General features: G+C 46.8%; 1 protein-coding gene across 1 annotated transcript; it reads left to right on the forward strand.

Annotated features, from left to right (window-relative positions):
* The first annotated feature begins 190 nt into the window (after positions 1–190).
* Positions 191–21,924, forward strand: NEU1 (neuraminidase 1). Its single transcript, XM_083426341.1, has 6 exons — positions 191–452; positions 12,534–12,726; positions 15,728–15,990; positions 17,235–17,420; positions 18,440–18,659; positions 21,222–21,924. The coding sequence occupies exons 1-6, from the start codon at positions 327–329 to the stop codon at positions 21,440–21,442; spliced, it is 1,209 nt and encodes a 402-aa protein (XP_083282467.1). The 5' UTR covers positions 191–326; the 3' UTR covers positions 21,443–21,924.

A 21,924-nucleotide genomic window follows, 5' to 3' on the forward strand; every position in this document is an offset into this window, starting at 1 on the left:
GATGCCGGCAAGTGGGCGGAGCTAGAATTCCTTTTTTTTTTTTTTTTAATAAATATGTTTGTTTTCTGAAAAAGTAGAATGGGCGTCTCTAACCTGGCTTCCCTCCCTATCTCTACGGTATTTAAGGTCATTGCATGGTCACGTGCTGCCTTTGAAGCCGGCCTTCCGCGTTCCATTCTCCAAAGCCAGCCAATCAGAGGGCGGCTGGCGGCCCGGGAGTTCCCTCGAGTTGCTACTGTTTAAACCCAACATTCGGTCCCAGCGGCGCGCTTAAAGGGGAAGCAGCCCTGGTGGATGCGGAAGAGGGGATCCTGACGGCCGAAGCAATGGGTGCTAGACGTGATCCCCGGAGGAGATCCCACCCTTGGGCCAGGCCGGGCTTCTGCCTACGGCCGCTGCTGTTTCTGGGGCTCTGCTGCTGGGAAACGCGCGGGGTGGCCACCCCTGATCAGGTACGATTGGAAATGTCCCGGGGGGGGGTCTTTGTTTTGTCCTCCCCTCAATCTGCTCCCCAGCCTCATAACCCCACAGAACTGGAAGGCTTAGCTGGGGCAAGTCGTTGGGTTCTCAGACCCACTGAACCCAACCGGTCCGGCCACGTATTGTGCCCCTCTCCTTTCCCCCGGTCCGGACCGGATGGGAAGATTTGGAGGCCCTAAACACTTAAAAAAAAATAAAAGATTATGGTGTGTCTCCACCCTATATGGAAGTAAAAAACCAAAATAAAATCAGTGCTAGAAACGGGGGGGGGGGGGGATGTGGAGTATAAGGAAGTTCTGATTTCCCACCCTCCTGCCATGTTGACATACTTCAATGCCTTTTCTGAAATATCAAGCGTCTACTTCTTTCCAAAATATGTATATAATTATATATACATATACACACACACACATATATATATATGGCATGCCCCTGCTTTGCTGATGCCCTAAGCACATGCTTATTCTGCCTTTTGGGTAGTGATGGTGGTTGTCAAATATTTATTTATCCCCTGCCTTTTCCCTGATGGAATGCTTTCCCCAAGGATGCCTTTATTATGAAAACATTCCTGTAAAACCAGGCCTTTGGATAATTAAACAATCTATGGCCTTTTTGTTTGTTTGTTCCTATGTCCTGCATTTCCAAGTTTTTATATTGTAAACGGCCTGGTGATTCTTGAATGTGATCTGTTGCGTTGAGATTCCTGCATTGCAGGGGGTTGGACTGAATGACCCTATGATTATTAAGAACATTCTGACAATCAGAATAAAAACAACACAGCGGCAGCCCCCCCCCCAATTAATAGCAGTCACTAATCCAGCTCTTCCCCCTGCATATAGCCAATTAAGGTGAAAACAACGGCCGAGACTGTAATGGCATCTCTGTGTCCCTCCATATTGTTGGACTTACAGCTCCTATTGTTCCTGATCGTGGGCCATGCTGGTCATAGTTTGAGTGCAGCAGTATTGAAAGGGCCACAGATTCCCCACCTCTGAATCACAGTGGCGTAGCGTTGGGGGTGCAGGGGGGCCCGGCCGCACCGGGCGGAACATCTGGGGGTTAGGGTTAGGGGGCGCAAATCCACGGGTTAGGGGGTGCAAATTACTTGCCTTGCCCCGGGTGCTGACAACCCATGCTACGCCACTGCTGAATCAAGACATTTGATGGTGCCAGATGCTGTCTATTTTTGTTTCCGCATTTATAAACTGTGTTTCCTCCCAGGAGCTCGAAGAAGCATACTCGGTTCTTCTCCCGCTGTCCCTCCCCCCAAGTTTATCCTCACACAATGTTCTTGCAAAGTAGGCTAGGCTGAGAGTGACTCGATAAACACACAAGGCTGTGTTCTTAGATAAATAAGGTATACTATTCATAAATTTCAACAGATGTAACTCATAAAGTTCAACAAACGAACAAAGCAGAAGACCCAGTGGATCAGATCATTCTCTAGTCAGTTCGTGCATAAGGTCCATCCGTGGAATAGTGTCTATTCCACCTGTCTGTTGTGATAGGAATTTTATGGTATTAGATATATGGTAATGTTCATAACTGCATATACAAAGATCAACACAGGAAGACCAACCTGGAACCATTTTGATTCTTAAACTGACCAAATCCTTTCTCTGCGAGGTTAAACTGGAAAAGCCTCCCCATTGTCTCTTTCCTCACAAATCCTGTCTCAAGGATATGTCTGTTTGAATAAGGTGTGACCTGGCCCAGGAAATAAGTATTTTACCACTACAAAAGAATGGCCAGGCTCCCCAGGCAATCCAATCAAGTAACTTGCCAGACAGGAGATAAACTGTGACAAGGAGAAAAACAACATTTAAATTTCTGATGTAGGTGGGATGTATCTGAGGGGTGGTCTTAGGTTACACCCCTTCTGTGATGTATGCATAATGTTTCTGGGGGTGGTCCTGATCTAGAGAATGGGAATTTCAAAAGTCTTTATAAGCCCTTGCACAGCAATTTTGGGGGTCCTCTTCCTCTCCTGCGTGTGAGGGGAGCACCCTGTTGCAACAGATCAATAAAGATCAAGCTTACTAGCTGCTTTGCTTCTCAATATTCTCTGGTTGGCCTCTGTTATTTTCTCCTACCAATAGGGAACCTATGTAAGGACTCTATATGGGCTCTTGGATACCGCATAAGGGAAAAGGGCATATTTTTATTTACAACACTGTTCATAAGGTCCAAACAATCCACATTAACGGTTGTTACAGTTCCACAGAATCCTTTCGCAGCGTCTAAAGACAAGGATTTCCGGAATATTGGCCTTGTTTCGCCGTCCTGGGCTTCATCTGTAGTTAAAGCTCATACAGTGGTAGCTCAGGTTACATACACTTCAGGTTACATACGCTTCAGGTTACAGACTCCGCTAACCCAGAAATAGTGCTTCAGGTTAAGAACTTTGTCTCAGGTTGAGAACAGAAATCGTGCAGCAGCGAGAGGCCCCATTAGCTAAAGTGGTGCTTCAGGTTAAGAACAGTTTCAGGTTAAGTACGGACCTCCGGAACGAATTAAGTACTTAACCCGAGGTACCACTGTATGTGATATTACAGGACAGTGAATCTTATGGCATAGTAGTAGCTGCGGTCTTATGTTCTGTATACATGCGTCTTGTTCTTTTAGCTCAGGTAGTGCCTTCCCTGCTGTCTCGAATCATGTTTGCTGTTCTACCGGTTTCCAGGGTGCACTCTTCAGTATCTGAAAGGTTTTAATGTATTTTTAATCTCTTGTTGGAAGCCGCCCAGAGTGGCTGGGGAAACTCAGCCAGATGGGCGGGGTATAAGTAATAAATTATTATTATTATTATTATTATTATTATTATTATTATTATTATTATTAATGGTGCAAAGATCTCAGGAGAAGGCGGCAGGCGGTTTCTCCCTGGTTGCACCTCTTGGCGATGTGGCCGTTCTGCTTGCCCTCCTCCTCAATTTGTCCACATACCTGCCGTTCCTTCCAATATTTTGTGGGAGGGAAATGTTGAGCTGACCCCAACCTTGGCTACACTGCTCCCCAGGTACGCTGGCAGTCCTCCGAAGTGCCAAACAGATGTCAGAGCAGTGCCACGTCGATGTTCCCAGTTACTGCAACTGGGGTGGGCAGATTTCCAAAATTAAAACTTAAACAAACAACACACCGTTGCTGCAGACTTTGTCGTTCCTCTTCCCCTGCTTTCTCGGCAACAAATAGGATATGAGCCTGCAACAAAATGTTGCTGTATATGGAGTGCTTCTCTTCAGGGTTCCACACGCAACGGACCTGTCTGTACTAGACACTCAAACCAGTATCCTACCACTTTAAACCGTCATGGCTTCCCTCAAGGAATTCTGGGAAGTGTACTTTGTTACGAGTGCAGGGAGTTGATAGGAGAATCCCTGTTCTCCTCCGGGAGCTGCAATGTCCGGAGTGGTTTAACCAAGCCTGCTGATAATTCCCTGTTTCACCATTTTGGCTACCTATGCACTGACACTCAGAAAAAGCCAAATCGCGATTAGCATAAAAGATAATGATCCTAACACTCACAAATGGAAATGGGGAAAGGATATTTTCCAATACCTTAAGGAGTGGGGTGGGATAGTCTTTTGTTTGTTATTATGCAGGGTTTTTTTTTACAGTTTTTATACCATAAACCAAATGGGACGCGGGTGGCGCTGTGGGTTAAACCACAGAACCTAGGACTTGCCGATTAGAAGGTCGGCGGTTCGAATCCCCGCGACAGGGTGAGCTCCCGTTGCTCGGTCCCTGCTCCTGCCAACCTAGCAGTTCAAAAGCACGTCAAAGTGAAAGTAGATCAATAGGTACTGCTCCAGTGGGAAGGTAAACAGCGTTTCCATGCGCTGCTCTGGTTTCGCCAGAAGCGGCTTAGTCATGCTGGCCACATGACTGGGAAGCTGTACGCCGGCTCCCTCAGCTAATAAAGCGAGATGAGCGCCGCAACCCCAGAGTTGGCCACGACTGGATCTAAAGGTCAGGGGTCCCTTTACCCTTTACCTTTATACCATAAACTGCCCTGCGATCCACAGATGAAGGGTCTGCCTATGAATTTAGTTAATTAATTAATTCACATAATGCACATCTAAGTTCTAGTGACTTTTGCATGAGAACGGTTAACCGCGTGCCTAGCTTGGCAGCCCGGCAGATCATGATCACAGACAAGAATCTGGGCTGTGAAATCAAATCACTCTTATGTGCTGCTTGCCTTATCAGGCTTCTGTCAAAGAAAGCTATTCAGCCAAGACATAAAGCATTGAGGAATAACTTGTTTATGCCAGTTAGATTTAATGTGGCTTAAAAAATTGGAATTTGTGTGTGCTATCATAAGGCAATAGGCTTGGGAATGGGGATGAATAACTTAAAAAAAAAAAAAAAAAACATATTGGAAGGAAAATTCTGTCCTTCGAAGAAGCATGGAAGCCTTACTGTCTTTTCTGGGGTGGCCAATGCCTTTGTTGTAAACATATAAAAACTTGGTTAGGATCCAGCCACAGTAAAGGATCTGCCACTGTATTCTGCTCTGGTCAGACGTCACCTGGAGTACTGTGTCCAGTTCTGGGCACCACAGTTCAAGAAGGACACTGACAAACTGGAACGTGTCCACAGGAGGGCAACCAAAATGGTCAAAGGCCTGGAAACGATGCCTTATGAGGAACGGCTAAGGGAGCTGGGCACGTTTAGCCTGGAGAAGAGGAGGTTAAGGGGTGATATGATAGCCATGTTCAAATATATAAAAGGATGTCACATAGAGGAGGGAGAAAGGTTGTTTTCTGCTGCTCCAGAGAAGCGGACACGGACCAATGGATCCAAACTACAAGAAAGAAGATTCCACCTAAACATTAGGAAGAACTTCCTGACAGTAAGAGCTGTTCGACAGTGGAATTTGCTGCCAAGGAGTGTGGTGGAGTCTCCTTCTTTGGAGGTCTTTAAGCAGAGGCTTGACAACCATATGTCAGGAGTGCTCTGATGGTGTTTCCTGCTTGGCAGGGGGTTGGACTCGATGGCCCTTGTGGTCTATTCCAACTCTATGATTCTATGATCTCTTTCTGCAGGGCCTGTAAGACAGAGTTGTTCCGCCTGGCCTTTGGCTTGGAATCAACTTGATCCCCTCCCCCTCTTTCCTTTTTCCTTTTCTCCTTCTGTGACGGACCTCCTATTTGGGGACTTCCCTGGCCCACGTAGGACCAGTCTGGATAGTTGGCCTTGGTGAAGATTTGACGTTTTCATCTCCAAAAAGTTTTTGATTTGAGTTTCTACTGAAATGAGGCTGCATTTTAATGTTGTATTTTAATCTAGTTTTTAAGGTGTATGTTAATCAACTGGTGTTAGCCGCCCTGAGGGCTGGGGAGGGCGGGGTATAAATAATTTTTATTATTATTATCTATTATAACGTCAACGCACATTTTAAAATGTAGAGCTCGGTCTTGGCTGGGGAGGGTGGGGTATAAATAAAATTTATTTTTATTATCTATTATAACATCAACACACATTTTAAAATGTAGAGCTCGGTCTTGGCTGGGGAGGGTGGGGTATAAATAAAATTTATTTTTATTATCTATTATAACGTCAACGCACATTTTAAAATGTAGAGCAAAGCACCTCTTGCTTTAGCCGAGGGTACAGTGTGCTAGCAAATGTGAAGCTTTCCACGCCTTCTTACACATCCTGTGCCATTTCCCTGCTATTTTCCATCCCACAATTGCTGTTTTCTGCCAGGCATGTGATCAGAGGTGCTGATGACTCATCGGCAGTGAAGCTAGGAGGCGAGCGCTCTGCGTCCTTGATTGTCACGCTCCAAGTGAGCCCACGTCTCTGTGTGTGTGTGTGTCCCTTGACTAAATCAGCCTCTTCCCTGCCTGGACCTGGAATGTGTCAAGTTCAATGTCAGGGGAGAGAGTTCTTGATAAGCCTGTTCCCCTGACATGCTTTTCAAGGGAGGAGCAGAGAGCGAGGGCATTCATCTGTCTCAAGAGACAATGGAGTGTGCCTCTGGGGGTGAAGTCAAACCACTGCATTCCTAGGACCAAAGGGACCTCCCTGGGCACAAGTATGGAGGTCCTGGGCTGCCCAGATGACAAGACTCCCCTCTTGGCCTCGCTGATGTGATCCAAATTATTTTATTTATTTATTTATTTATTTATTCATTCATTCATTTATACATACATACATACATACCCAGCCCATCTGGCTGGGCCTCCCCAGCCACTCTGGGCGGCCTCCAACCAAATATTAAAATACAGTGGTGCCCCGCAAGACAAATGCCTCGCAAGACGGAAAACCCGCTAGACGAAAGGGTTTTCCGAGATGCTTCGCAGGACGAATTTCTCTATGGGCTTGCTTCACAAGACGAAAATGTATTGCGATTCTTGAGGTTTTTTTCCGCTCCCCACCCCCTTTTTCTAAGGCGCTAAGCTGCTAATAGCCTTTTAGCAGCTAATCCGCTAATCCCTTTAGCCGCTAACAGCCGCTAATAGCGCGAATCCGCTAATAGGGTTGTTTCGCAAGATGAAAAAACCGCTAGATGAAGAGACTCGCGGAACGGATTAATTTCGTCTTGCAAGGCACCACTGTACAGTAATACATCAAACATTAAAAGCTTCCCTAAACAGGGCTGCCTTCAGATGTCTTCTAAAAGTCTGGTAGTTGTTTTTCTCTTTGACATCTGGTGGGAGTGTGTTCCACAGGGCAGGTGCCACTACCGAGAAGGCCCTCTGCCTGGTTCCCTGCAACTTGGCTTCTCGCAGTGAGGGAACCGCCAGAAGGCCCTTGGTGCTGGACCTCAGTGTCCGGGCAGAACGATGGGGGTGGAGACGCTCCTTCAGATATACTGGTCCAAAGGAAAGAAGAGCAAGATGTTTGGCACCAGCTTGGCTGCAGGACTTGCCGGAAGGAGGCGTACAAGGCGCCATCCAACCATCTTAGGGACGCCCCTCTGGATTTGTGTAAGGTTTACTTCTTAAGTCTTTTCTTCTCCCAAAGATCTCCCGCAAGGCAGTGGAGGTTTAGGGTGAAATAAAAAATGTAAAGATAAATGCTCATAACATCATATATGAACCACATGTCTGAAACCCCACAGAAAAAATCCTGAAACCATTTTGTCCCTCCCAAGTTGACCTCAAATATTTCTCTGCAAGGCCGAAGGAAAAGGGAAAAGCCTCCCCATTGTCTCCTCCTTCACAAATCCTGTCTTAAGGGTATGTCTGTGTATGAATAGGGTGAGCCTGTGACCTGGCTCAGGAACTAAGTATTTGTCATGACAAAAGACTGGCCAGGCTCCCCAAGGTATCCAATCAAGTGACCATTAACAGGTAACCTGCCAGACAGGAGATAAACAAGGCACTCAGATTTCTGTTGTAGACCACCCTTTCTGTGATGTAGGTATGATGTATCGGAGGGCTGGTCTTGGGCTACACCCCTTCTGTGATGTATGTATGATGTTTCTGGGGGTGGTCTTGGACTCCAGGGCGGGCAATTTAAAATGTCTATATAAGGACAGGCACACCTTGGTTCTGGGTCCTCCTCCCTTCCTGCGTGTGAGGGGAGCACCCTGTTGCAACAGCTTTAATAAAGATCAGGCTTACTAGCTGCTTTGCTTCTCAATATTCTCTGGTTGGCCTCTGTTATTTTCTCCGACCGATGAAGAACCTACAAAGGACGCTATAAGGGCTCTTGTGTTCCCCATAAGGGAATAAGAACAGATTTTTGTTTATTACAAGGGCCAGAGTTCTCTTTCCCAGGCTGATGAGCCCCCTCTGCCCTTTGCCTCCCTCTGCAGCACGTGCAGAACTGCCTTCTTGACCGACGGACCTTTGAACCTTGAAAATATTGCCGTTTTGCAGCCCTGCCCTCTGAGCTCCCTTCTGGGAAATCTGAAAGGGCAGCATTAGAATCATAGAATCATAGAGTTGGAAGAGACCACAAGGGCCATCGAGTCCAACCCCCTGCCAAGCAGGAAACACCATCAGAGCACTCCTGACATATGGTTGTCAAGCCTCTGCTTAAAGACCTCCAAAGAAGGAGACTCCACCACACTCCTTGGCAGCAAATTCCACTGTCGAACAGCTCTTACTGTCAGGAAGTTTTTCCTAATGTTTAGGTGGAATCTTCTTTCTTGTAGTTTGGATCCATTGCTCCGTGTCCGCTTCTCTGGAGCAGCAGAAGACAACCTTTCTCCCTCCTCTATGTGACATCCTTTTATATATTTGAACATGGCTATCATATCACCCCTTAACCTCCTCTTCTCCAGGCTAAACATGCCCAGCTCCCTTAGCCGTTCCTCATAAGGCATCGTTTCCAGGCCTTTGACCATTTTGGTTGCCCTCCTCTGGACACGTTCCAGTTGGTCAGTGTCCTTCTTGAGCTGTGGTGCCCAGAACTGGACACAGTACTCCAGGTGAGGTCTGACCAGAGCAGAATACAGTGGCACTATTACTTCCCTTGATCTAGATAATAGTGATCGTCTGCAGACGGTATCGGGTTCAATCCAGGCTCAAACTCCCTGCCTGAAACCCTGGAGAGCTGCTGCCAGTCTGAGTAGGAAATACTGAGTTACATGGAACAACGGTCTGACTCTTTGTATAAGACACCTCCAGATATTTCCATGAGACGTCCCTAACAATCCAGCCAATGCTCAGCTCATGTGCATCCTGCGGTTGCTGGTATGAGCAAGTTAAACCCGTGATTTTCCTGTTCGGAATCAGTGGGGCTTCAAAATGCTTTAATAATAATATAATAATACAATTTATTTATATCCTGCCCTCCCCATCCAGGGCGGCTAACACCAGGTATAAAAAAAAAATTAACATACAACTTAAAAACAAGATTAAAATACAACTGCCTCATTTCAGTAGAAACTCAAATCAAAACTTTTTGGAGATGAAAACGTCAAATCTTCACCAAGGCCAACTATCCAGACTGGTTGAAATATTCTCAGAGTCGCAAAGTGATTTCATGCTCTTTATTCAGCTCATAGTGGTGAGGAGGAATGAATGAAAGTCCCCTCAAAGTATCTGCTTTATATACATTATTTACACAATGGGCTGCACATGATTGGCTAATTCTGGAATTCTACCGTAAGCCAATCAGGTTGTGGAGTCACTTATATCTGGAGCATGATTGGGTGGTTCCTGCCAACCAATCATACTGCTGCATTGTTCTAGAACCAATCAGACTGCTGCATTCTGAATCCTATTGTTCTAGGACCAATCAGACTGCTGCAATTTGGATCCTATTGTTCTAGGACCAATCAGACTGCTGCAGTTTGGATCCTATTCAACTCAGTACATAACACTGGTCCTACGTGGGCCAGAAAGAAGCCAGGGAAGTCCCCAAATAGGAGTTCCATCACAGAAGGAAAAAAAGGAAAGAGGGGGAGGGGATCAAGTTGATTCCGAGCCAAAGGCCAGGCAGAACAACTCTGTCTTACAGGCCCTGTGGAAAGAAATCAGATCCTGCAGGGCCCTGGTCTCATGAGACAGAGTGTTCCACCGGGCCAGAGCCAATGCTGAGAAGGCCCTGGCTCTGGTTGAGGCTGATCTGACTTCCTTAGGGCCCGGGACCACTAGGGTGTTGCTATTTATGGACCTTAAGGTCCTCTGCGGGGCATACCGGGAGAGGCGGTCCTGTAGGTACCAGGGTCCTAGGCTGTTAGTGCCATCCTGCCCCATGCTTGGTTTATGATCGTAGAATCGCAGAGTTCGAAGGGACCCTGAGCATCATCCCGTCCAGCCCCCTGCTATGCAGGAATATGCAGCTGTCCCATACAGAGATCGAACCTGCAACCTTGACATTATCAGCACCGTGCTCTAGCCACCTCAAGCCAATTTTATGTTGTGAAGCGCCCTAAAAACTGCAGGGGGAGGGTGGTATACAAATTGAAATAGTAATACCAATATGTATTCACGGGCATGCCTCTGGCAGTGGATGTATAACACAACGGTTAGGGTTAGGAGATGGGTTTAAAGGCATTTCCTTTTTTTATTTTTTCATATATATAATTTTTATTAAATTTTCTCTTTTCCAATTTAAAATACTCATTTTACATCCTTAAGATATCAATGACTTCCCTTCTCTTCCCATGGTTCATTTTGCATACCATAAATCCCTGCATATTTTACAAAATCTCTGCCAATCGGTTTTGCCGTCATTGCATCCATCAAAACTTGTTCACACTGTTGAATTTATCGTAACGCTGCCAGCGTTTTCAGCTGTACACAATTGTTGTTGTTGTTTTTGTTTAGTCGTTTAGTCGTGTCCGACTCTTCGTGACCCCATGGACCAGAGCACGCCAAGCACTCCTGTCTTCCACGGCCTCCCACAGTTTGGTCAAACCCATGCTGGTAGCTTCGAAAACACTGTCCAACCACCTCGTCCTCTGTCGTCCCCTTCTCCTTGTGCCCTCCATCTTTCCCAACATCAGGGTCTTTTCCAGGGAGTCTTCTCTTCTCATGAGGTGGCCAAAGTCTTGGAGCCTCAGCTTCATGATCTGTCCTTCCAGTGAGCACTCAGGGCTGATTTCCTTCAGAATGGAGAGGTTTGATCTTCTTGCAGTCCATGGGACTCTCAAGAGTTTCCCCCAGCACCATAATTCAGAAGCATCAATTCATTGGCGATCAGCCTTCTTTATGGTCCAGCTCTCACTTCCATACATCACTACTCGGAAAACCATAGCTTTAACTATACGGACCTTGGTTGGCAAGGTGATGTCTCTGCTTTTAACAAGCCTACTCGGAGTTAAATACCATTTGTGACTCATTTTCAGGTAGTTCCCCTTCAAAGAATAACATGCTGTAAACTTAAAGTCACTTTCCCAGAGTTTCCCCCAGAGGTTAAAATCTATACTGTGTCCTATATCTATTGCCTGGTGTGTCATTGGGGCTTTAACAAGCTCGTCTTTTGTTTCCCAGTCTAATAGCAAATTATACATTTTAGATAAAAGTTTCTCTTTAGTTTTAAGGTTTTAAGGCATTTCCCTGCCTCCCACCACATCCTAGCACCCTGGGGTGAGGCATTGGACCATTTCAGGGCTGTATTGTTTCTTGGCTATTTCCCCTCTGTTAAGTTGTGGGTGAACATATCAGACGACACAGCGATTCTTCAAACAGCTCTTGTTTACTCACAGGCCAGAACCAAATTGACTGAAGGGTTCAGTCAGCCTGCTTATATAGAGTTCCAGTACAACGTAACTGTAACCATTTTCTAAAACTATCCAATCATTGAACGTCACTTTCGATCCCTTATTTGCATAACTTTCTACAGTATCCCTCTGCTGGCCCAGGGTGAGAACTTCAGTGCATAACACCCTCATTCTCGCTTTGTTTTTGTTTGTTTTTTAGAAAATCTTTATTAATTTTCACATAGACAAATATACATAACATATAATACAAAAAACAATACAAATGAATAAAAACATTAGAGTAAGAAAAGAGAAACAAGCAGAAACAAATACAATATATTACATCTACATAACAAATTAATATATGTAACTTCCAACAATTCTCATTATACTTACCGTATTTTTCGCCCTATAGGACGCACCTAATTTGGGGGGGGGGAATAAAGGGGGGGACATTTATTTCCCCAGAGGCGTGGGGCTGGGACGGGGGAAGCCCGAGCTTCCCCCGACCCCAGCCCCCAGAACATGCAGCTCTCCGCAAGCCGTGGGAGCCCAGGGGTGGTCTTAGGTTACACCCCTTCTGTGATGTATGTATGATGTTTCTGGGGGTGGTCTCTACAGGGTGGCAATTTCAAGTGTCTTTATAAGGCCTTGCGTGCCATTTTTCTGGGTTCCTCCTCTCCTGCGGGTGAGGGGAGCACCCTGCTGCAGCAGATCAATAAAGATCAAGCTTACTAGCTGCTTTGCTTCTCAATATTCTCTGGTTGGCCTCTGTTATCTTCTCCTACCAATAGGGAACCTATGCAAGGACTCTATATGGGGGCTCTTGGATACCCCATAAGGGAAAAGGGCAATTTTTGTTTACAACAGTCGGTTCTTGCGGGGGACGTTGGAAAAACCCGTTCTCCCTTGAAAGTCCCTTCTGCGTTTTGTGTCTCGGCAGGTGAAGCCCATGATCACGATGGAGCAGCTCCTATGGGTGAGCGGCAGCGTCATTGGGGAGGTCAACACCTTCAGAGTCCCCCTCATCGCGGCGACGCCACATGGCACCCTCTTAGCCTTCTCCGAAGCCAGGAAGCACTCTGCCTCCGACACTGGGGCGAAGTTTATAGCCCTCCGCAGGTCGCTGGACAAAGGTTTGAGGGGAGCAAGGCCTGTGGGGAGGGGGTTGGAAGAAAAGGGTGTCCACACACCCCTGAGGAGCTGAAAGTGCTGGAGCACAATTTCAGGGGAGGGCAAAGGTGGGTGGGCTCCTTAGTTTTTTTGTGTGTGTTTTATTTATTTTTTTAAAATATAATTTTTATTCAGTTTACAAATAAAACAAATAATACAATTCAATCAATTTATAAAACCATTCTCTCATTTTTTGACTTCCCTCAACTTGGCTGGTACTCCTTCCCTTCTCAATTTTCTACACATTTCTTAGTTCTTATCTGTTTCTTAAATTAAATTTGCTTTCAATCCATAATTTTAAGGGAAGCAACCTGCTTTTAATTATTTTTTTTAATTTACTGCATTTATATCCCACTTTTTTCCTCCAAAAACAGCATAACCGGTGCTCCCCTCCTTTATTAATCCTTGTTGTTGTTGTTACAGTGGACCCTCGGGTAACGTAACTTTCGGGTTGCGAACGAGGCAAACCCAGAAGTGTATACTTCTGGGTTTTGTCGCGTGTGCATGCACAGAATAATAATAATAATAATAATAATAATAATAATAATAATAATAATAATAAATTTATTATTTATACCCCACCCATATGGCTGGGTTTCCCAAGCCACTCTGGGCGGCTTCCAACAAAATATTAAAACACAATACAGTGGTACCTCGGGTTACATACGCTTCAGGTTACAGACTCTGCTAACCCAGAAATTTTACCTCGGGTTAAGACCTTTGCTTCAGGATGAGAACAGAAATTGTGCAGTGGCAGTGCAGCAGCAGCAGGAGGCCCCATTAGCTAAAGTGGTGCTTCAGGTTAAGAACAGTTTCAGGTTAAGAACGGACCTCCAGAACGAATTAAGTACTTTACCCAAGGTACCACTGTAATATGTTAAACATTAAAAGCTTCCTTAAACAGGGCTGCCTTCAGATGTCTTCTAAAAGTCTGGTAGTTGTTCTTCTCTTTGACATCTGGTGGGAGGGCGCTCCACAGGGCGGGTGCCACTACTGAGAAGGCCCTCTGCCTGGTTCCCTGTAACTTGGCTTCTTGCAGCTAGGGAACCACCAGAAGGCCCTCGGCGCTGGACCTCAGTGTCCGGGCAGAAGCACTCTGCACGCTTTGCACATGCACAGAAGCGCTGCATCGCGCTGCGCATGCGCAGAAACGGTGCCTCATGTTGTGGACTTTTCAGGGTATAGAAGGACCCCCGGAATGAATTAAGTTCATATCCGGAGGGTGCACTGTATTATTTTATCTATTGAATTCATATACCGCCCTATACCTGGAGGTTTCAGGGCCGTTCACAGAATAAAATCAAGATATAAAACTACAGAATACATAATAAAAAATGAAAACAACCCAATAGCCCCCCCAAAAAAACACATTTTAAAAAGGCATAGGATGTCAATCAAATCAACCAAAGGTTAAAAAAAAAGTTTTTGCCTGGCGAATAAAGGTGTATAATGGAGGCGCCAGGCGAGCTTCCCTTGGAAGAGCATTCCACAGATGGGGAGCCACTGCAGAGAAGGCCCTGTTCTTGTGTTGCCACCCTCTGGACCTCTCAAGGAGGAGGCACATGAAGAAGGACCTCAGAAAATGATTGCAGGGTCCGGGTAGCTTCATATGGAAAGAGGCGGTCCTTGAGGTATTGCGGTCCTGAACCATTTAAGGCTTTATAGGTCAAAATCAGCACTTTGAATTGGGCCTGGAAACTGATCAGTAGACAGTGCAGTCGGACCAGGATCAGTATACCTGAAGGAGCATCTCCACCCTCATCGTTCTGCCCGGAAAACTGAGGTCCAGCGTTGAGGGCCTTCTGGCGGTTCCCTCGCTGCAAGAAGCCAAGTTACAGGGAACCAGGCAGAGGGCCTTCTCGGTGGTGGCACCTGCCCTGTGGAACACCCTCCCACCAGATGTCAAAGAGAAGAACAACTACCAGACTTTTAGAAGACATCTGAAGACAGCCCTGTTTAGGGAAGCTTTTAATGTTTAACAGACCACTGTATTTTAATACTTTGTTGGAAGCCGCCCAGAGTGGCTGGGGAAACCCAGCCAGATGGGCGGGGTATAAATAATAAATTATTATTGTTATTATTGTTGTTATTATTATTATTATATGCTCAAACCGTCTTGCTCCCTACAACAACCCTGTGAGGTAGGTTAAGAGGCAGCGACTGGATCAATGTCACCCGGTGAGCTTCATTGAGAGCCAGTGTGGTGTAGTGGTTAAGAGCGGTAGTCTCGTAATCTGGGGAACCGGGTTCGCATCTCCGCTCCTCCACATGCAGCTGCTGGGTGACCTTGGGCCAGTCACACTTCTCTGAAGTCTCTCAGCCCCACTCACCTCACAGAGTGTTTGTTGTGGGGGAGGAAGGGAAAGGAGAATGCTAGCCGCTTTGAGACTCCTGAAGGGGAGTGAAAGGCGGGATATCAAATCCAAACTCTTCTTCTTCTTCTTCTTCTTCTTCTTCTTCTTCTTCTTCTTCTTCTTCTTCTTCTTCTTCATAGCCAAGCGGGGATTCGAACCCTGATCTCCCAGGTCCTCAGAGTCACAGCCTCTTAACCCACCTCACAGGGTTGTTGTAGGGATTAGTGGAGGTGAACCACGTACTCCTTGGAGAAACAGCTGGGATATAAATGCAACAAATAAGCTCTTCTGCTTAGCTGCTTAAGAAAGCCGGAAGGCCAAGGCGGATGGAGAAATCAGAGATCTCCACAATTGGGTCACAACTGGGCCCACGCCTGTTGCAAAATGCGCTCGGCTAATTTCTAGCCCTGCCGTGAAAGCTTATGCCAGTGTCTCCCAACCTGGCGCCGCTCAGGGGCTTTGGACTACAACTCCCACCAGCACCCAGCCTGCACGGAAACTTCTGGAAGGCGCCAAGTTAGCGAAGGCAGGCTCACGCCTCACGTCTGCCAGAGTCTTGTGCGGCGCCTCAGGCGCGTTTCTCATAATAATGCCAGCCTGTCTCTTCCAGGCGCTACCTGGACGCCCACTTCCTTCATAGTTGACGACGGTTCCCTTCAGGATGGCCTCAACTTGGGGGCGGTGGTGGTGGACTCTGAAGAGGACATGGTGTTCCTGGTTTATACGCTCTGCGCTCACTACAACAAATGCCCCACGGCCAGCACCATGATCATTCGCAGCCGCGACGACGGCGTCACCTGGAGCATCCCCCGGAACCTCTCTGAGGACATTGGCACAACCATGTTTGCCCCGGGACCAGGCTATGGCATTCAGGTAAGCGGCCTTTAAAGCCCTAAATGGCCTCGGCCCGGTATACCTGAAGGAGCGTCTCCACCCAAGTTGTTCTCCCCAGACACTGAGGTCCAACTCTGAGGGCCTTCTGGCGATTCCCTCACTGAGAGAAGTGAAATTACAGGGAACCAGGCAGAGGGCCTTCTCGGTAGTGACCCTGTGGAACGCCCTCCCTTCAGATGTCAAGGAAATAAACATCTATCTGAATTTTAGAAGTTTTTAAGGCTTGATGTCTCACTGTGTTTTTATTTAAAAAATTAAAAAGTTGTCCAGTAGCACCTTAGAGACCATCTAAGTTTGTTCTGGGTATATGCTTTCATGTGCACGCACACTTCTTCAGATACACAGATACACTTCTTTAGATGTTTTTATATTTTGCTGTAAGCTATACAGAGTGGCTGGGGAAACCCAGTCAGATGGGCAGCAAATAAATCATAGTTATTATAATAATATGAATGACAGGTTTATGGGTGGTGTTTTGAGGGAGGGAGGGAGAGAGAAAGGGAGGGAGAGAGAAGGAAAGAAAGAAAGAAAGAAAGAAAGAAAGAAAGAAAGAACGAACGAGAAAGAAAGTCAGTAGTTAGTTAACTTTTTTTTCATTTTTATTTTGGGATTTTTACATACATTATATTATCTCCTTCCACTTTTTAAATTTCCCATACAATTTTTCCTTCCCCTCCCCCATATCCATTGGAAGGGTTCGAACAATTATCCTCAGCCACGGGCACAGTGTCTTTAGTTTCCAACGATGGTCTTTGTTAATTTAATAACCATGGTTGTGTGTCTTCCATGATTCCACAGGTATGGAGTGTGCTTTATCCAACAGTTTAATTTAGGCTGCAAACCACATTGAGATTTCCCTTTTTTAAAAACAATACACACTGGCACAGAGACAATTTAAATTAAATAAATAAATACTAAGTGTTCAACTTCTGGAGAATCTCAACTTCCGTTTAACGAAAGGGCAAGTTCCTAGACCTCATTTGCTGCTGGAGATATGCTCAACAACCCGTGTCAAGGCTTGCTAAAATCTTAGGAGCCTGGAGGGTGGCAGGGGTTGGGTCAGTTTGTGGCTACGTGTTGCTGCTTCCACTCAGCGCTACCACTGGTAGCCAGGAAACAAGGCTATAGGACCCTCAGCCAGAGGACTGAAGCAGTGCTGTGTGCATGCAAGGATAACGGCGGGCAATGGGCCTAACTCCCACTCGGTCACCTCTGCCTTTCAGAAACGTTACGAGCCCAAGAAGGGGCGTTTGATCGTTTGTGGCCACGGGACGCTTTTGCAGGACGGGATCTCGTGCCTCCTCAGCGACGACCACGGCTTAAACTGGCGATACGGGCGGCAGCCCTTGCATGGGATCCCTTATGGCAAGGTGAAGCGGCCCAGCGACTTCAATCCTGATGAATGCCAGGTGGGTGTGATCCTGAGCTTGAGGGTTTGCTACAATCCTGCAAGCGGCAGGGAAGAAACAAGCAGCGAGTTCCGTCGCTGCGTTGTTTGGAAGCCCTGGCTGTGGTGAGCAGAATTGTGGAATTGTAGAGTTGGAGGGGACCCCCAGATTTCCAACCCCCCGGAAAAAGCCTTGAATCGATTCACAACCACAATAAAAGTGTGGCATCATACCTTCTCTTTCGGAAGCTAAGCATACCCAGTTTTAGCATCTGTTTTTAATATGTTAAACAGTGCGAAGGAAGCGTTCCTAAGAACCCTCCCTGGAGATCTTTGGATAAAGGGTGGTATGTAAAATGGCGTATAAATAAAGTAATCAATTATTACTGCAATGCGCTCTGTGTGGGGCTACCTTTGAAGGTGACCCGGAAACTACAACTAATCCAGAAAGCGGCAGCTAGACTGGTGACTGGGAGAGGCCACCAAGACCACATAACACTGGTCTTGAAAGATCTACATCGACTCCCAGTATGTTTCTGAGCACAATTGGTGTTGATCTTTAAAGCCCTAAACGGTCCAGTATACCTGAAGGAGCGTCTCCACCCCCATCGTTCTGCCCGGACACTGAGGTCCAGCGCCGAGGGCCTTCTGGCGGTTCCCTCACTGCGAGAAGCCAAGTTACAGGGAACTAGGCAGAGGGCCTTCTCGGTAGTGGCCCCCGCCCTGTGGAACACTCTCCCACCAGATGTCAAAGAGAACAACAACTACCAGACTTCTAGAAGGCATCTGAAGGCAGCCCTGTTTAGGGAAGCTTTTAATGTTTGATAGACTACTGTATTTTAATATTTTGTTGGAAGCTGCCCAGAGTGGCTGGGCAAACCCAGCCAGATTTGCAGGGTATAAATAAATTAATAATAATAATAATAATTAATAATAGGGAGTGGAGCACGTGGAGTGGAGCCCTCAGAGCTAGGAGACGTTCTGATTCCCTTCAAAATCTGCCCTCTTCTCACCTTCCCTCCTCAAATTACCTCCTTGCAGCCCTATGAGCTTCCTGACGGCTCCGTGGTGATCAACGCCAGGAACCAGAACTTTTACCACTGCAGTTGCCGCATTGTGATTCGCAGCTACGACGCCTGCGACACCCTCCCTCTGGAGAACGTGACGTTTGATGACACTTTGGTGGATCCTGCAGTGGCTGCCGGAGCCCTTGTCAAATCCGGCCTCGTCTTCTTCAGCAACCCGGCCCATGAAAAGCGGCGTGAGTGAGGGGGAATCTGTGTGTCACAGGGGGAGAATGGGCTCCATGTGGCTGGAAGAGGGGTGGCTTCCGGCAGACGACATGGCAGACTCACTTCCTGGGCCTGGACAAATGTGTCCAGCCTCTGCTACAAAGCTCATGGTGCAACTAGGCCTCCCAGGTTGAGCCTCTTGGCCTTGCCAATCAGAAGGTCGGCGGTTCGAATCCCCGCGATGGAGTGACCTCCCATTGCTCTGCCCCAGCTCCTGCCAACCTAGCAGTTCGAAAGCATGCCGGCGCAAGTAGATAAATAGGTACAGGTGAGGCAGGAAGGTAAATGGCGTTTCTGGTTTCCGTCACGGTGTCCTGTTGCGCCAAAAGCTGTTTAGTCCTGCTGGCCACATGACCCGGAAAGCTGTCTGTGGACAAACACCGGCTCCCTCGGCCTGAAGGTGGATATGAGCGCCACAACCTCATAGTCGCCTTTGACTGGACTTAACCACCCTTTACCTTTACCTTTACCTTTACCTTATAACCGCTGTACTTCTAAATTGAAGAATGCTCTTGGTTGAAAGAACGCAAGATTTGACAAGAGCCAAGAAAACAAACTCCACCACAGCCCTTTTATTAGTGTTATTTCTTAAATTTGTATACTGCCCTTCATCTGTAGATCTTGGGGCGGTTCACAACATAAAATCACAGTACAGTTACACCTCTGGTTAAGAACTTAATTCGTTCTGGAGGTCCATTCTTAACCTGAAACCGTTCTTAACCTGAGGTACCACTTTAGCTAATGGGGCCTCCCACTGCCGCCTCACGATTTCTGTTCTCATCCTGAGGTAAAGTTCTTAACCTGAGGTACTATTTCTGGGTTAGTGGAGTCTGTAACCTGAAGCGTCTGTACCCGAGGTACCACTGTATAAAAAACACAAAATACATAACAAAAACAAAACCACTAATCCCCCCCCTTTCCCCAAACACCTTTAAAAGATCACTTGATTTTTGCCATGCATTTTTTTAAAAAATCAAATAATTATTTTTATTTATTATTATTTTTCTTACATTCAGTGGATTTCTGATAATAATAATAATTTTATTTGTATACTGCCCATCTGTCTGGGTTGCCCCGGCTACTCTGGGCAGCTCCCAACAGAATATTAAGTACCCTATAAAACCAAAGCCATTTCACTACAATGGTATGTTTTGTGTGCTCAGTTAACTTGTAGTTGAATAGCTGCTATCATTCCAGTGCCGTCGGCGTGCACATGTTACTTTGCTCCTTTAGTTTTTGATAAAGAGTTAGGTGCCTGACTCCAAGGCACTTGAAATCTAATATAAGGAGGAAAATAATGAAGGGAAGGACTGGAGTGAGGAAATCTTACTGTAGCACGGCCAATACTATACTTTCTTGTATTGTTTATACATTTTATGCCTTAGGACGCGGCATAAACCACAGAGCCTAGGGCTTGTTGATCAGAAGGTCGGCGGTTTGAATCCCCGCGATGGGGTGAGCTCCCGTTTCTCGGTCCCTGCTCCTGCCAACCTAGCAGTTCGAAAGCACATCAAAGTGCAAGTAGATAAATAGGTACCGCTCCGATGGGAAGGTAAACGGCGTTTCCGTGCGCTGCTCTGGTTCGCCAGAAGCGGCTTAGTCATGCTGGCCACATGACCCGGAAGCTGTACGCCGGCTCCCTCGGCCAATAAAGCAAGATGAGCGCCGCAACCCCAGAGTCGGTCACAACTGGACCTAATGGTCAGGGATCCCTTTACCCTTTACCTTATTGGCTGTGATTGTGGTTAAACAAAATAGCTCTGTGTGTTCTCCCATATAGCTTGGAGTAGGGTTTCCGAAACTTGGGTCTCCGGCTGTTGTTGGACTACAGCTCCCATCATCCCTAGCTATCAGGAATGATGGGAACTGTAGTCCCAAAAACAGCTGCAAACCCAAATTTGGGACACCCTTGCTTGGAGAGCTCAAGCCTCCCACCTCATGGGAATAAGAGGTTGAGGTCCTTTTGTGTGAGGGTGTGTTTACTGGCTTGCTTTGCTTTTGTTTATTATATATTTTGTGCCTTCCTTTTGTATTTTTATGTTGCGAACTGCCCTGTGATCTCTAGATGAAGAGTGTCCTACAAACATAATGGATAAATAAGCAAAATAATGATAATAATAATAAAAAATAACTTATTATATATACCCTGCCCATCTGGCTGGGTTTCCCCAGCCACTTGGGGCGGCTCCCAACAGAATATTAAAAACATTAAAAACTTCCCTAAACAGGGCTGCCTTCAGATGTCTTCTAAAAGTCAGATACTTGTTTATTTCCTTGACATCTGATGGGAGGGTGTTCCACAGGGTGGGCGCCACTACCGAGAAGGCCCTCTGCCTGGTTCCCTGTAACCTCACATCTCACAGTGAGGGAACTGCCTGAAGGTCCTCAGAGCTGGACCTCAGTGTCCGGGCTGAACAATGGGGGTGGAGATGCTCCTTCAGGTATACAAAATCAGCCCGAAGCCTGGTTGAAGAGGAACTTTTTTGTCATGTGAACACAACCTTACGTTCTCTTTCTCCCCTCTGGCCTAGGGGTGAACATGACACTACGCTGGAGCTTCACCAACGGTTCTTCGTGGTGGAAGGAGCCCCTGCAGATCTGGAGCGGCGCCAGCGGTTACTCCTCGATGACTTCCCTGGACGGGGCTGCCCCGGAAGATGCTCACAGCCTCTTCATCATTTACGAGAAGGGGCGCTTCCAGTCCACCGAGAGCGTCTCCGTGGTCAAGATCAGCATCAACGGGGAGCTCTGACCGCACTTTCGGGCCCTCGGCCGTCCCCTTTCCCCATGTGCCTTGTAGTCACACGAAGCTCTGCGACTGCTGGGTTAGGATAGAAGGGAATTCGTGGGGAGAAATCAGCAACGTTGGGTGGGAGGGCTCGGGGCAGCGATTCGAAGGGCATTTGGCAGAAAAATACTCTCTACAAGCCTTCCTAGTGGGCAGTGCAGGCCCAAGCCATTCCTTCCCCACAGTGACATTGGGGTTGCCGTTCTACCTCAGAAACACTCCTGATTTCAGATGCTGCTATTGAATTTCTGGGCGGGTGGAGGTTGCGAAGGCGAGGGGTGGGGATGGGGTGGGTTGGAGAGAGGAAGACTGATGACGACGAAAGTAGACTGATGAAGAAGCACACGGTTAATATACACTGGTTTGTTTTCTTAGTGGGATGAACCGAAAAGAGGAAAGCCGGGAAGTTTTGTGACGAGTTAATAAATTAATTGATGCACCTTTAA

This window comes from Podarcis tiliguerta, assembly GCF_965153285.1.
Source record: "Podarcis tiliguerta genome assembly, chromosome: 2".
NCBI lineage: Eukaryota > Metazoa > Chordata > Lepidosauria > Squamata > Lacertidae > Podarcis > Podarcis tiliguerta.